The sequence below is a fragment of the Sturnira hondurensis genome, unplaced genomic scaffold (genome assembly GCF_014824575.4).
Source record: "Sturnira hondurensis isolate 20B ecotype Veracruz unplaced genomic scaffold, ASM1482457v3 Scaffold0007222, whole genome shotgun sequence".
NCBI lineage: Eukaryota > Metazoa > Chordata > Mammalia > Chiroptera > Phyllostomidae > Sturnira > Sturnira hondurensis.
This window is the reverse complement of record NW_028079853.1, coordinates 2,582,367-2,598,672: the sequence shown is the minus strand read 5'-3', so window position 1 is coordinate 2,598,672 and position 16,306 is coordinate 2,582,367. Positions and strand designations below refer to the sequence as shown.

The 16,306-nt window shown below is 34.8% G+C and overlaps 1 protein-coding gene across 1 annotated transcript in view; it reads left to right on the top strand.

The window, feature by feature from the left end:
* Nucleotides 1-16,306, top strand: part of STXBP5L (syntaxin binding protein 5L) — a 340,069-nt gene that overhangs the window by 232,806 nt on the left and 90,957 nt on the right. The window contains exons 19-20 of the mRNA XM_037051540.1: nt 257-408; nt 2,700-2,771. Of these exons, the coding sequence (XP_036907435.1) occupies nt 257-408; nt 2,700-2,771 (224 nt within the window). The remainder of the gene's footprint in view (nt 1-256; nt 409-2,699; nt 2,772-16,306) is intronic.

Sequence of the window (16,306 nt, the reverse complement as noted above, 5' to 3'; positions counted from 1 at the left end):
ATTCCCATCTTTTGTAGTGCTCATAATCGTATTGAGATCAATTATATTTTTATGTGAAAAATTATACTATGGCTCTTATATAAGGTCAGCCGATCCTATGTAAAAGCACAATATCCTTTGATTTGCTCCAGTTACTGCCTGACAGCCCCAACCCTATAGCATTACTTTCCCATAATCTTATTTTTAATTCAAAGGCAAAAGTAATAATGGTTGGTGTGATACATTCTAGTTGCGTTTTTTTTTCTTTCTCTCTCAGAGTTGCATTTGGGAACTGCAATGGGTTGGCTGTGGTGGATTTTATACAGAAGACAGTACTGTTAAGCATGGGGACCATTGACCTATATAGATCAAGTGACCTATACCAACGACAACCACGGTCTCCTCGAAAAAACAAGCAGTTCATTGCAGGTAGGAGATAAAACAAGATGATTATAAGCTTGATTAGTTTGTCTGCTTTCTTACCTTTAGATTTCTGCTTTCTTCTGTGATGCTATTCTAATGCATGGCAATATAAAGTGAATATAATTTACAATATCATCTAAGTAAAAACAGACAGAAACATAAGAATCTTAGAAAGAGTAAACAATGTGTTTAAACTTCAAGTCAATGTTAAAATTAGGAAGCATATCAAGTTTATTAGGTTGAAGTCTTAGAAAATAATAGAAAATAAGCTATTAAGTATAAAAATGTTATGAAAATCAGGCTCTCTAGTTGAAAATGCCGCTTTCAATGGTTGTATTAAAGAGAATAATTTTCTTGTAGTATAACTGGCCCCTTTAAAACTATAATTGTTAAAAGTTTAAGTTAAAAGTAGTCATTTGTTTAGGTAAAAGTTAAACATAGTTATTATTTCTTTTAATTTTTTAAAATAGCTCCATACTTTACTTGTCATCTTGCCTTGTTGGGTGATGACTTTCTAGGAGTATTTTAACAAATGCATTATTAATTAACATTTAAAGTGTTACAAAAGATAACATTTTTCTTGACAGTATCAATAAGTTGATTTATTTAACTATAAAATAAAAATAAAAATGATTAATTAGGATTTAAACAGAAATACTTCCTACATAGTGTCAAAGTTAGATATGCCAAATCATCCAAATCTTTACTAAAATTTCAATATATATCTATATAGTTGACTTTCTACACATTGTCAAACTTCTGTGTATTTTCAGTACACTGACATCATTCGATTAAAAAAAGTTAGGTGAAAAATTATGTTGAAAGCTTCATAGATGGAAATATATTTAAAGTAGTATGTCAGTGGACATAAAATACAGTTTCTAAAAGTTTTTAGACCATTTTTAAATTGAATTTATTGGAGTGACAGTGGTTAAGAAGATAGTTCTTTTAAAAAATTTTTTAATCAATTGAATACTGAAGACTTTACTAAATATACTCATGTAAGAATATTTTTAAATAAAAACAGTGGAGGGAAGAGGGGAGGGAATTTCAGGGGAAATAGGGGAGGGATTTAGAGGAATATATATAAAGGATACATGGACAACAACTGAGAAGGGTGGAAATGGGAGGGAGGGGGGAGTACGGGGGGTGGGGTGGGATGGGAGTAATAGACAGAATACTGTACTTGAAAAAATAATTAAATAATTTTTTTAAAAAAACAGTGGATGATGGTAGGTGTTATGTTCTAAATAGCAGGTATGCCAAATTTAACATTCGGATGTGATACTAAAGTTTCACTTTTCTAATGAAAAAAGTACTCAATATACTGAAATCTTTTTGTTTATTTTTCATTTGGAAACTTCAGCCCTTTTCAAAATGCTGGTTTTGAACCTTTTCAGGAACACAGAAGTTCTGTTTCAAAACCTAGATTTTGGGGGTTTGTATTTGTTAGCAATTTCAACTTTTAGCAATATTTTTAGAGCACTAGAAATTTCAAATTTTATACATTCTGCTTCAACCACTACTGGTTTTTGAAAGGAAGACAAAAATAAGAGAAATTGTGCATGAGTGTATCATAAGTTTCCCTCGTGACTTGGAAAAAGAAGGTTGACTTTTGAAAATTCATGGACTCTAGAGTGTGAAGATGCTAGGAGATAGCAGGCACTGTTTGCATACTGAAAGCACCAATTCAATCAGAACACCTTTGTATTCTCTGACAGTATCTAAGTTACTGCTGCATATACACAGCAGGGTGACAGGTAATACAACTGTTACTTAATCTTGTTGAGCCTTAACATTTATGATTAGAGCTTAGAGTTTTGGTGATTTGTAAATTAGGAAAAACTGTAATGAAGTCATAAATTTTGCATTTAGTGTAAAAATGAGTACTCACTTTGTTATAAAAATAAAATATTACGGACTAAACTTCCTAAGCTTTCTTTTTAATACTGCAAATTAAAGACAACCATTTTGATATTTATGAGGTAACATACATGTTATTTGCAAGACAAATAAGCTTAGTACATGAAAAAGCACAATAAATATGCCATCCATTTTTACAAGATATTTGATTAAATAAAATTACTACAGCATTCTCATCATTCATCTACCACGTTTTACTTTCTAATTAATTTTTTTTTAGTATCTTCTTTCTAATTTGATTACCTAAACTTGCTGCAGTTTCTTCATCTTGGCTGTTCTAGATTCTGGTATGATATCACTTCCTTTCACTTTAGACTCTTTCTCTCTTTTTCCCCTGCCTGCTGCTGATGCTGGTGTTCTGGCATGTTCCAAAGACAACTTTTGCATGCGTGGCCTGTCTAACTTTTATCCTGATTTAACGAAACGGATCCGTACCTCCTATCAGAGTAAGTTCTACTAAGGTTAGGCAAATAGCATTTTTAAGTCATAATGCTTGAGTTAAATCCATACATCTGGGCTCAGTAATGTGTTTTTAAAACACATTCAGCATGCATGCAAATTTTTGTTTTATTATTGAAGTGCAGCTTGATAATTTTAATTAAAATTCTAAAAATATTTTAAAGTTATTGTCATAGACCCATTTTCTCATATCCATTGTTTCAGTGTTTATTTTAAACCATGCAGACCATGTCCTATTGCTCCAAAGTTGCTGTCTCTAGTTTTAAGGAGGGAGAGCCATGGTATCCTTATAAATAAAATCTTGATATACCAGAATTAACAATAATTGAATAATTTCTTATTTTGGAAATCTTGTGCCTTTGGCCATTTTATAAAATTGTTCTAACCATAACCACAATATTTCCTTTTACTAAGTAATGGGGTTTCTTAGTGATAACTATATATTCCTAATTTCTAATGTGTTTTTTTTAATAAAACACTCAGCTGGGGAATTAAGGTCACAAATAAAAGAGTCAGTACTATCATTATTCACCATGCTAGCAAATGCAAATCTAAAGATGATGGAGTAAGCAATTCTAAAAATTGATACAGAAAGAGTGGGGAATGAGGGTATGATTAGAAGTACAGATGACACTAGTGATGTTTTGGGTGAATATTTATTGATGTTAGAAGATGTTTATAATAAATAAATTAATGTTATATTTAAAAGCATGTGTCTTAAGAACATATACAAGAGTGTTCATATTTGCATAAAATACACATACACATGTATTTTGTTTGTGCATTACCTAAAATTTCTTCAGACTTCACCTCACCAGCTTGTAGATACTAATGGAAACACATCACTTATAAAAACCTAAAACTTTGTTTCTCTGCCTAAAGAAAGTCTACCTCTGTGAAATCCCTAACTTTCTTCTGGGAGTACCCAAAGGATAACTTATTTTTTGTTCAAAAGTATTCTCTAGTTGTCTATTCTAGCAGAGCACCCCCTTTTGAAGTTCTTCTCACTGCCTCTGCCCCTGGTGTCTTGTGACTAGAACACTGATTTCTCTGTTGGCTTCTGCTGCTTTCTGTTATGCCACTTTCTTTATTTAGGTGCCTCCAGTGTACATACAGGCTTGTACACAGTAGTACCTGAACCATTCACTTGGTAGTTAGCCTACATTCTTTTGTATGTTTACTCGCTTGTATGCAGAGACTCTACCTTTGCAAATGCATGACAAGAACCTGAAGAACATATCTAAAACTTTTATATTCTGTGCTATGGTGCATGCAGACAGGGCTGCCCAAACAAGAGAAAATATAAGACTAGAGGGGTGATTCTATGGAATAGAACAGAAAGCCCAGGAATAAACCCAAGTCTCTATGGTCAATTAATATTTGACAAAGGGGGAAGCAACATAAGATGGAGTAAAAATAGCCTCTTCAACAAATGGTGTTGGGAGAACTGGACAGCTACATGCAAAAAAATGGAACTCGACCACCAACTTACACCATACACCAAAATAAATTCAAGGTAGATAAAAGACTTAAATGTAAGCTATGACACCATTAAAGTCCTAGAGGAGAACATAGGCAGGAGAATCTCAGATATTTCACGCAGCAACATTTTTACTGACATGTCCCCTAGAGCAAGGGACATAAAGGGAAGAATAAACAAATGGGATCTCATCAAAGACTAGAGAGGTGCTTCTATGAGTGAATGCAAGGCTACCCCACTTGGATCGGGTACAGAACATTGATGGGACACTATTGAATGAGCACACAGGACTGTCATGCCTGGAGAAAGTGCAGAACTTGCAAAGTGTTGTGATACATGTTACTTAGACCGAGCTTGCATAACAAGTATTTAAAGCAATAGAGCATGCTGCACACACACTAGACAGCACACCCCAAATCAGAAGTGCAAGAGAACATGCACACATTAGGCTGCCCTTCTCAGACTCCTTTCTGGCCATAGGCAGCCAAAACAACAGGTAGTTACTGCACACCTGTGTACACCAGACTCCTCCATCAGGAAGCTACGCTTTCTGTCCAGATGGCACACCAGTCACTGTACACACCCTCCCTGACTACTTACATCATCTGGCGCACGGTCTATGCAGAAACTACTTTTTCAAGATTGGTAGAGACAGCCATTTCATCTAACTCAAAGGAATAAACAAAGCCAAACAAAATGAGAAGAAAGAATAATATGACCCAAATGAAGGAATGAGAAAAAAGTCTGGAAAAAAACCTTAATGAAACAGAGATAACTAATTTTCCTGATAAAGAATTCAAAGAAATGGTCATAAGAATGCTCAACCAAGTACAGAATAGAATAGAGGGACTCAGAACTTTACAAGGTAGTTAGAAAATCTAATTAGATTAACCAATTAGAAAGGAATAATACAATATCTGAAATGAAAAAAAAAAACATTAGAAGGAATCAACACACATTAGTTAATACAAAAGAATGAATTAGCAACCTAGAAGAGAATAGTGGAAATCACCTAGCCAGAATATCAAAATGAAAATATAATTTTAAAAGCAGTATAGTCATCAGTTTTGGAGAGGTATCAAGGACTGTAACATGTGTATAATAGAAATTTCAGAATAAGAGTGAAAAAAGGGTAAGGGGAGTATATTTGAAGATACAATGGATGAAACTTTTCTAATCTGGGGAAAGAAACAGACACCCAGGCCCATGAAGGACAGAGTTCCAAACAAGATGAACCTACCATAATAAACAAATAATAAAGAGAAAAGAATCCAAACAAAGCACTAAAGAAAACAAGCAGACCAAAAGAAAAAAGATGAACATATTTGGTCAAAATGGTGGATTATGTAAATGCTGTGCCTGCCTCCTCTTATGATGTCATTAAAATCACAACTAACTTATAAAACAAGCACCATTGAGAACCACTTGAAGAGTATCTGAACAGAGTCCTGTAACTAAGGGTATAAAGAAGAAGTTAAAATGAGACTGATAGGAGGGGATGTTTATGAAAAACTGGCAGGTCTCACACTCACAGTGAGGTGATTAAAAATCAGAAGTAATATTTCAGCTGTGGAGGTTTCCTGTGAGGAGTGAGGGATCTTGCCCCACCCCTGGATCCCCACCCTGGGACACCAATGCTAAGAAGAGGAGTCCCCATAACATCTGGCTGTGAAAACTAGTGTGGATTTCATCTGGGTGAGAAGGAAGGCTGTCAGAATCCTCTTGATTCTAGAGAGAAAGTTGTTCCTCTTTAAGGGCCTGCACATGGCCCTTAGATATCTGTCTCAGAAAATCACTCACTCTGGACTACAGTGCAGGAGCATGAGCTTGACAAGAGCCAGGGTTAAATGGGAAAGAACTGAATTTACTTGCTTCAGGGTGAGGGCTGAGGGCCAAGGGTCAGGACAGCTCTCTCCAGAAACAGAAGCACTAGCAGGTGCAATTGCTCCTTCACTGAGTCCTCCCATATGCAGCTAGTAGACTCAAGTAGGTGCCAAATCTGAGCTCTCAATTAACATTGCTAATACTGTTCACCTCATCCTGGCAATGCCCTGAGACACTGCCCTACCAGATTTGTGTGCCTGCCCTTACTGCTTCCAGTGGCTTTTCTATACAAGAGGCCTGCCTTGGGTCACTTGGTGGACTTTCTAAAAATCTATCAAAGGTCCACAAAATCCCAAAAGGCAACATCTGTCCATGGCATGACCTGCACCTATTGATAAATAATCCCAAGCCTGATACAAACAGTGACCAGTCTCACCTTGCATTGTAACTCCCATCAGGGGGCCCCAAGCTTGGCATAAGTTGCAGTCAGTGTTGGCTTGGAATGGAACTTCAACTGTTAAAGGTCACAACCCCAGCAGAAGTAGTAGCTAAGCTCAGTACATTGTGGTAACTAACAATCAAAGGGTCTCAAACTCAGCACTAGTGACAGCCGGACTCAGTTTACGGCATAAGCTTTGCCAAGCACTCCCAAGTCAAGCACTAGCAACAGCCAACTGCAGATCACTTTGTAGCACCCACCTGGCAACCCCAAGCTGGGCACAAATGGCATATGACCTTGATCTACAGTATAGCCACTCCCCAAAAGCTCCAGAATCAACACAGCTGGGGGCCAGATTCAGAACACATAGGAGCCTCATACAACTACCTACACAAATATCACACCTGAAAAGTGGACTTTACTGTTACAAGAGCCCCAGTAAAGTGACTCCTGCTTTGCTTTGTCGGGGTCAGTCACTGCATTGTGGCTTATCTGCTGTAGCCTTGGCCAAATCTTACAGAGAGTTAGTTTGAGGGCCAATTCCAGCTATTACTATGCCAACAGCAATCAAAATTCAATTATAAGAGGAAGACATATACAATACAAACAAATGACATTCCTGGAGCACCTGGCTCAGGTAAACAGACAGACTGCACCACTAAGCCTCACAGTACTTTTACATAAGTGCACTCTGCCAAGACTGGGAGACTTAGCATATTTTTATACTACATAGAAATGAACACAGGGAGTCAACCAAAATGAGGAGACAAAGAAATATGTCCAAAATGAAAGAACAGGAGAAAACTCCAGAAAAAGGACTAAATGAAATAGAAACAAACAATCTACCAGATGTAAAGTTAAAAGAAAAAAATGGGTATAAGTACTCTTAGAGAACTTAAGAGAAGAATAGATGAACTCTCTGAGAACCTCCTCAGAGAGTTAGAAACTATAAAAAAAGAATCAATCAGAAATGAAGAATACATTAGAGGGAAATAATATCTAATTAAATGAAAAAGAGGATCAAATAAGCAATCTGGAAGACAAGATGTAGAGAACACCCAATCAGAATGCAAAAAAGCAGAGGAATTAAAAAAAGTGAGGTTGGTTTAAGGGACCTCTGGGACAATGTCAAGCATACCAACTTTCCCATCACAGTGATACCAGAAGACACAGCAAGGGATTGAAAATCCATTAGAAACAAAATAAGCAAGCAAAATATAACCAGAAGCACTGAAATGAAGAACAAACTGACAGTAACCAGAGGGGAGTGGGGAGAGGGATAATGGGGGGCAATGGGGGAAGGTTCATCAAGGAACATGTATAAAGGACACATTGACAAAGCCAAAGGGTGTAGATTTGAGGATGGGAGGTGGGGATGGGTGGGTCAGGGGCCATGGTGGGGTAAAAATGGACACAACTGTACTTGAACAACAATTAAAAAAAGAGAAGGAACATTCATTTATTAGAAGAAATATGGGTAAGAACTTTCCTAAGGTGGCAAGAGAAATAAAGACAAGTCCAGGAAGTGAAGAGAGTACCAAACAACATGAACCCATACAGGCCGATACCAAGACACATTAGAAATAAAATACCAAATGTTGGCCCTGACTGGATGGCTCCGGTGGTTGAGCATTATCCTGCAAACCAAATGATTGCTGGCTCAATTCCTGCTAAGGGCACACGCCTGGGGTGTGGTCTATGTCCCCAGTTGGGAAACAACCAATTGATGTTTTTCTCCCTCTCTTTCTCCCTCCCTTCCACTCTCTCAGATAGATAGATTAATAGATAGATAGATTAATTAATTGATTTTTAAATGCCAAGAGTTAAAGACAAAGAGAAATTTTTTAAAGTAGTTTTTAAAAGCAGTGAGTTACATACAGGGCTTTCCCATTAGATTGTCAGATGATTTTTCAAAAGAAACTTTGCAGGCCAGAAAAGAGTGACAAGAAATACTCAAAATGGTGAAAAGCAAACACCTATAACCAAGACTACTCTATCCAGCAAGGCTATATTTTAGAATTGAAAGACAAGTAAAGATTTCCCCAGACAAGAAAAACCTGAAAGTGTTTATCACCTCTAAAGCAGTTTTACAAGAAATGTTAATTTTTAAGAAGAAAAAACATTAAAAATATGAGTAAGAAAATTGGACAAAGGCAAACACTTAGTTAAAGCAGTGTATTAACCAACTATAAAGCTCTAATAAAAATGTTAAAAGCAAAAGTAGGAAGATTATGTATAATAACAACAACAAGTTAAGGGATATACACAAATGCAGAAAAATAACAAAAACATAAGGTGGAGGAGTAACTAAAAGTTGTAGTGATTTTAGAATGCTTCAGAACTTAACTGACCATTGACTTAAAATAGACTTATTAATGTATCTTGGTACATATAAAGCACACAGTATCCACAAACTGAAAAATCCATGATATGTTAAAGAAATAAAGAGAAAGGAATCCAAACATGACAGAATAGAAAGTCATCAACATAAAATAGAAGAGAGCAAGATAATAAGAAAGAAACAGAATAATTTCAAAACAATGAGCAGTCAATTATATTCTAATACATATGCAACTGTCAATAATTACTTTAAATGTAAATGGACCAAATGCTCCCACCATAGGACATAGGATGGCTGAATGGGTAAGAAGCCAGGACTCGCACATATACTGCCTACAAGAGACCTAATTCCTATTCAAAGACACACAGAGATGAGTAAAAGGATGTAAAAAGATATTTCATGCCCAGTGAAAATTGGGGAAAAGGCTGGGTTTGCAAAACTTATGTCAGAGAAAATAGATTTTAAAACTATTGTTATAACAAGAGACAAAGAAGGGCATTTCATAATGTCCATAATAATACAACAAGAGGATATAACTCTCATAAACATGCACATCCAGCCCTGGCTGGTGTAGCTCAGTAGACTGAGCACGGGCCTGCAAACCAAAGAATCGTGGTTCAATTCCCAGTCAGGTCACATGCCTGGGTTGCAGGCCAGTTCCCAGCAGGGGACACATGAAAGGCAACCATACATTGATATTTCTCTCCCTCTCTCCTTCCCTTCCCCTCTAAAGATAAATTTTAATATCCAAAATAGGATTGCCTAAATATATAAGGCAAATATTGATGGAAATAAAGGGAGAGATTAATAGTAATACAATAATGGGTACCTTAACACCCCATTGACATCCATAGATCAGACAGAAATCAACAGAGAAACAATAACCCTAAATGACACATTAAACCAGATGAACTTAATTGATATTTTTAGGACACTTCATCCCACAGCAGCACAATATACACTATTTCAAGTGTTCATGGAATATTTTTCAGAAAACAGCATTTTAGGCCCCAAAACAAGATCAAGAAAAAGAAAAAGATACTTTGAGACAAATGAAAATGTACACACAATGACCCCAGAACTATGGGACACAGACAAAGCAATTCTAAGAGAGAAATTTGTAGCAATATAGACCTACCTCAAGAAACTAGAAGAATCTTAAATAATCAATCTAGCCTTATACCTATGGGAACTTGAAGAAGAAGAACAGACAAAGCACAAAGTGGGCAGAAGGAAGGAAATAATAAAGATCAGAGCAAAAGTAGACAAAATGCAATAAAAAAGAATAGATAAGTGAAACCAAGAACTGGTTCTTTGAAAAAGTAAGCAAAATTGATAAAACTTTATAGAGACTCATCAAGAAGAAATGGTAGAGGGCTAAAATTTCAAAAAAGTAAAAATAAAGAGAAGTGACCAAGAACACCACAGAAATACAAAGCATTATAAGAAAATACTATAAACAACTACATACCCCCAAATTGGATGACCTGGAAGAAATAGATACATTCCTAGGAACATAAAATGTCCCAAGGCTGAATCAGGAAGAAATAGAAAATCTGAATAGACCTAATGTACTAACAAAATATAATGAGTAATCAAAAACCTACCATCAGGGGTGGGGGTGTTAAAAAACAAAATAAAACAAAAAAAAAACCCCTACCATCAACAACAACAAAAACCCTGGAAAATATGGCTTCACGGTTGAATTTTACAAAATATTCAAACAATTACTACCTCTCCTTCTGAAACTATTCCAAAAATTGAAGAGAATTTTTTATGAAGCCAGTATTACAATGATACCAAAACCAAACATACTAAAAACAAATTATAGGCCAATATCCTTGATGAACACAGGTGCAAAAATCCTCACCAAAGTATTAGTAAACAGAACTCAACAATACATTAAAAGGATTATCAACCATGATCAAGTGGAATTTATTCCCAGGATTCAAGGCTGGTTGAATATTCATAAATTAATTAATCTGATAAACCACACAAAGAAAATGAAGGATAAAACTCACATGACCATATCAATAGATACAGAAAAAGCATTTGCCAAATTACATCATCTATTTATGATAGAAATTCTCAGCAAGATGAGGACAGAGGGAACATACCATTATAAAGGCTGTATGACAACCTCATACAAAATGGTGAAAAGCAGAAGGCTTTTTCTTTGAGAACATGAACAAGACAAGATGTCCACTTTTGCAACTTTTATTTAACATAATATTGGAAATCCTAGCCACAGCAATCAGACAGGAAAAGTCATCCAAATTGTAAAGAGAGAAGTAAAACTGTCTTTTATTTTGGCAAATGACATGATAATGTATGTAAAGAGAACCCTAATTTTCACCAAAAACTATTAGAATAACTGATATAGTAAAGTAGCAGGATACAAAATTAATATTCAGAAAATGACTGCATTTTCATACATCAATAATGAACAGAATAAGAAATTATGAAAACAATCTTCATCAAAAGAATAAAATACCAAGAAATAAATTTAACCAAGATAAAAATTTGATTAAACTATATAAATTGATGAAAGGAAATGATGAAGATACAAAGAAATAAAAATTTATATAAAGCTCATGTATAGGAAGGATTGACTTGGATAAAATTCTCACACGACCCAAGTAATCTCCAGATTCACTGCAATCTCTATTAAAATGCCAGTGGCATTTTTTTTTGTTTTTTTAAATACACTTTATTTGGTGGACTGGTTTCAGGTCCACAGCAAAACTGAGGAAAGTATACTGAGATTTCCCATATAGCCCATGCCCTCACACATACAAAGCTTCCCCCATTGTCATCATCTCCCATCAGAGTGATATATTTGTTACAATTGATGAACCTGCAAGGACACCTCATCATCACCAAAGCCCGTAGTTTACATTAGGGTTCACTCTTGGTGTTGCACATTCTATAAGCTTGGACAAATGTATAATGATGTGTATCTGTGATTACAGTATCATACAGTGTAGTTTCAGTGCCATAAACATCCTGTGTTTTCCACCTTTTTATTCCCTCTTCCCCTTTAATCCCTAAAAACCACTGATATTTTAACTGTCTCCATAGGTTTCCTTTTTGCAGAATGTCATCTAGTTGGGTTCATACAGTATGTAGCCATTTCAGATTAGCTTCTTTCACTTAGAAATATGCATTTATAGTTCCTCATGCCCTGATAAGTAAACAGTGGCATTTTTTTAAAAACTAGGATAAGTAACTCAAAAATTTATATAGAACCACAAAAGACTCAAAATATCCAAAGCAATCTTAAGAAATAAAAACAAAGTGGAGGTATCACTCTACCTGATATCAAACTATATTAAAGTCTATAGTAATCAAAATAGCACAGTACTGGCATAAAAACTGACTCATAGATCAGTAGAACAGAATAGAGAGCCCAAAATAAACTTATGCCTACATGATCAATTAATCTACTACAAAGAATGCAAGAATATACAATGGGTAAAGAAAGTTTCTTCTATAAATGGTGCTGGGAAATCTGTACAGACACATGCAAAACAATGAAACTGGATCACTTTCTTACACCATATACAAGAATAAACTAAAAATAGATTAAAAATTTAGAAAACTAAATACAGTGAAGAAAGGAAATAATGAAGATACAAATAAATAAATAAAAGGTTATACCAGGCTCATGTATAGGAAAGATTAACTTAGTTAAAATTTCCATACTACTGAGGTAATCGACAGATTTGATGCAATCTCTATCAAAATACCACTGGCATTTTTACGAAACTAGGGCAAATAATTGAAAAACTTATGTAACACCTGAAACCATAATACCCCTAGAAGAAAATATGGGCAGTAAACTCTTTGACACACTCAGTAATATTTGGAGGGGTGGTGGGCAGATATGTCTCCTCAGGTGAGGGAAACAAAGTATAAAAGAAACAGTTGGGACTACAGTCTGAAAACATTCTGCACAGAGAAGGAAACCATCAACAAAACAAAAAGACAGCCTACTGAATAACAGAAGATGTTCACCAATGATATATCCAATAAAGGGCTAATATCTAAAATATATTTAAAAACTCATACAACTTAATACTATGAAAAATAATATGTAGTTTTCTTAAAAATTAAAAATAGAACTATCATATGACCCAGCCATTCCACTTTTGGATATAGATAGTATATACTGGCATGGAAATAAATAAAATTACAAAGGGAAGGGAAGAAAGATGGGGTAAGAAGGACATTATGGATAAAGATATTAGGAATTTCAACATGTAAATTACAGAGGATTTGCAAAGAGGACTTGCCATTCTAGAGAAGAAAAAATGAGGAAAAGCCAAAATAAAGACAGTTGTTTCAGGGAGTGGTCAGCTACATCAAATACTACAGATAGGATAAGTTAAACTCAGAGAAGTGACTAGTGGGTCTTCCCTTTGAAGGTTATTTAGTGACCCTTCGGAAAAATACTGGGTTAGAAGTCAAATTTTTATTATACTGATTAGTGGTAACTGAAGAAAGAACACAAACTGTAACTCTTTCAAGATGTTAGATTATAAAGGGATGCATAAAATAGGTCAGTACCTGGACTGGAATAAATTGTTAGAAGGAGCATTTTTTAAATTTTAGATAAGGACAACATTTTAAAGTTAATGTGCTCCTTTATGACTCGTTGAAAAAGAGATATTGGTGATAAGAGACAGAGGGGATAACTGAATGGGCAAAAGCCTTAGGAAGGTGAGAGAGAATGGTAATCAGCATATACAAAGATTGATATTTAGCCCTGGCTGGTGTAGCTCAGTGGGTTGAGTGCGGGCCTGCAAGCCACACGATCAAGGTTCGATTCCCAGTCAGGGCACATGCCTGGGTTGCAGGCCAGTTCCCAGCAGGGAACTCACGACAGGCAACCATACATTGATATTTCTCTCCTTCTCTCCTTCCCTTCCCCTCTAAAGATAAATAAATAAAAATCTAAAAAAGAATAAAGTAACTGATCCCTGACTACTTAAAATAAAAGATTGATATTTAATAGGAGGTTTTCTCTATTGTAATAGACAGGTACATAGAATAAAATGAGAAAGCTAAAGAATGACAAGGATAAATTGAAAATGCATGATTTGGTTTCATAATAAAACAAGTGATTTTTATATCACTGATTTTCAGCTTTATATTTCAATGGGGTTTTTCAATTAATTTTACAATGTAAATTTTTTTATTATAAAACTTTGTGTTGAAAAGCAACTACATCCAAGTGTAATTAGTAGGTAAAATATAAGGTTCCTTCTTTGAATTAAAGGGTGGTGGGAAAATGGAGACAACCATATTCAAACATAAATAAAAAACATAATAATAAATGAACTTAAAAAATAGGGGAGATAGTACTTAGCAATATGTCTGAGTTTTCTAGAGTTTGATTAGTAAGTCCAACAAATGCAACAGACTTATTTAACTGAGTGGGTCTCAACCTGGGATGATTTTTTTCCTAGGGGACATTTGGCAATGTCAGGACATTGTTTGTTGTCATAGTTGGGTGGAGGGGAGCTCTATTGGCATCTAATGTGTAGAAACCACAGAGGCTGCTACACAGCCTACATTATACCACATATAACAAAAAATGATCAGGCCAAAGTGTCAATCAAATTGGAAAACATTGAGATCAGAACATTTTATAAGGTAAATGGTAATTTGGTAAGAAATATGCCTTATAGACTTTATATGCATGGAGACATTTTTATACTTACTAGGTGTTATTCTCCAAATTGATGTTTTAACATTCACCAATAAGATAAATTATAGATATATAATCTTAGATTTTTTAAAGTTGGTATAATTCACTGTACCCAAGAAGATTTTGTCTTCTGACATTTAATTATTTACCATAAAATTTCTGTATCTGTTCTGAACCAGAATTTATTATATATTTTCAAATGAATCACTGTATAAATCTTCCAAGTTTAATAGTCAACTTGCTTTACTTTATTTACTTTATTTATATATTATAACTTTTTCCACATAATCTTGGGGAAATTTCATCATTTATTAGGAAAATCACAATTATTTAGCTTGTACTCTGAGCATTTTAATGGATACCTATTAGTGTCAGTAATGGATTAAACTATTCAACTGTTTTCTATTTCTTTGGTCTTCATGTCTTCAGTCCAGCTTTCACAGTAATTCCAAACTTGATTACAGGTCAAGAAAAATGATCTAAACAAAAGGAGAGAGGTAAAAAGGAAAACAACCCACAAGTTAAAAGCTAAATGAGTGTCAGTAACTTGTGGCTGAATTTTTTTCCGAATGTGGCAAAAAATCTAAACTCTAAGATCCAAGCAGTTCAGAAAACACTAAACTAGAAAAATACAAAGGAATCATACGACTTCATGGTAACACTAAAATTAACATGAAAGAGAAAATCTTTAAAGTAGTAAATACACACACACATAACACACAGTAACAGTGATATGAATAATGAATGATTTCTTATCAGAAATAATTGAAGACAGAAAACAACAGAATCACATCTTTTAAGTACTAGAAAAAGATAACCAAATTCAGTATTTTATATATAGCAAAAATATTTCAAAACAAAGGTAAATAAACTTATTGTCAGTAGACCTACATGACAAAAAATGGCAGAGGAGGTTTTTAAGGCTGAAATGAAATAACACTACATACATATGCGTGTGTGTATGTGTGTATACATATACATATATATATACATATATATATACACACTAAGAGTGAAGAGAACTAAAAATAATGAAGATGTGAATAAATATAAAAGATTATTTTTTCTTAAAATCTTTAAAAGTTAATTTCAACAAAACAAGCAAACAAAATATAACCAGAGATGTTGAAATAAAGAACAAACTGACAGTAACCAGAGGGGAGGCAAGTGGGGGTTAATAGGGGAAAGAAGAGGAAGGGTAGTCAAGGACCATGTGTAAAGGACCCATGGACAAATCCTATCCACCATGGATAGGATTGAGGGTGGGAGGTCGGGGTGGGTAGGTGGGGGAGACTGGTGAGGGGGAAATGGAGACAACTGTACTTGAACAGCAATGAAAAAGAGTTAATTTACTCTTTAAATTAAAAACTAACAATATAATCAGAGACATTGAAATAAAGAGCAAACTGACAGTAACCAGAGGGGCGGGGGATGAGGGATAATAGGGGAAAATAGAGGAAGGTCCATCAAGGAACATGTATAAAGGACCCATGGACAAAGCCAAAGGGGGTAAGGTTGAGGGTGGAAGGTGGGAATAGATGGGGTAGGGGGCCGTGTTGGGGTGAAAATGGAGACAACTGTACTTGAAAAACAATTTTTAAAAAATTAATGTATTTGGGGTCTATAAAGAAGAAAAATATATGACAAGAATAACAAAGGATGGGAGGGAGGTAAACAGGATTATACTGGTGTAAATTTCTTTCATCATAAGAGAAATGATACAAT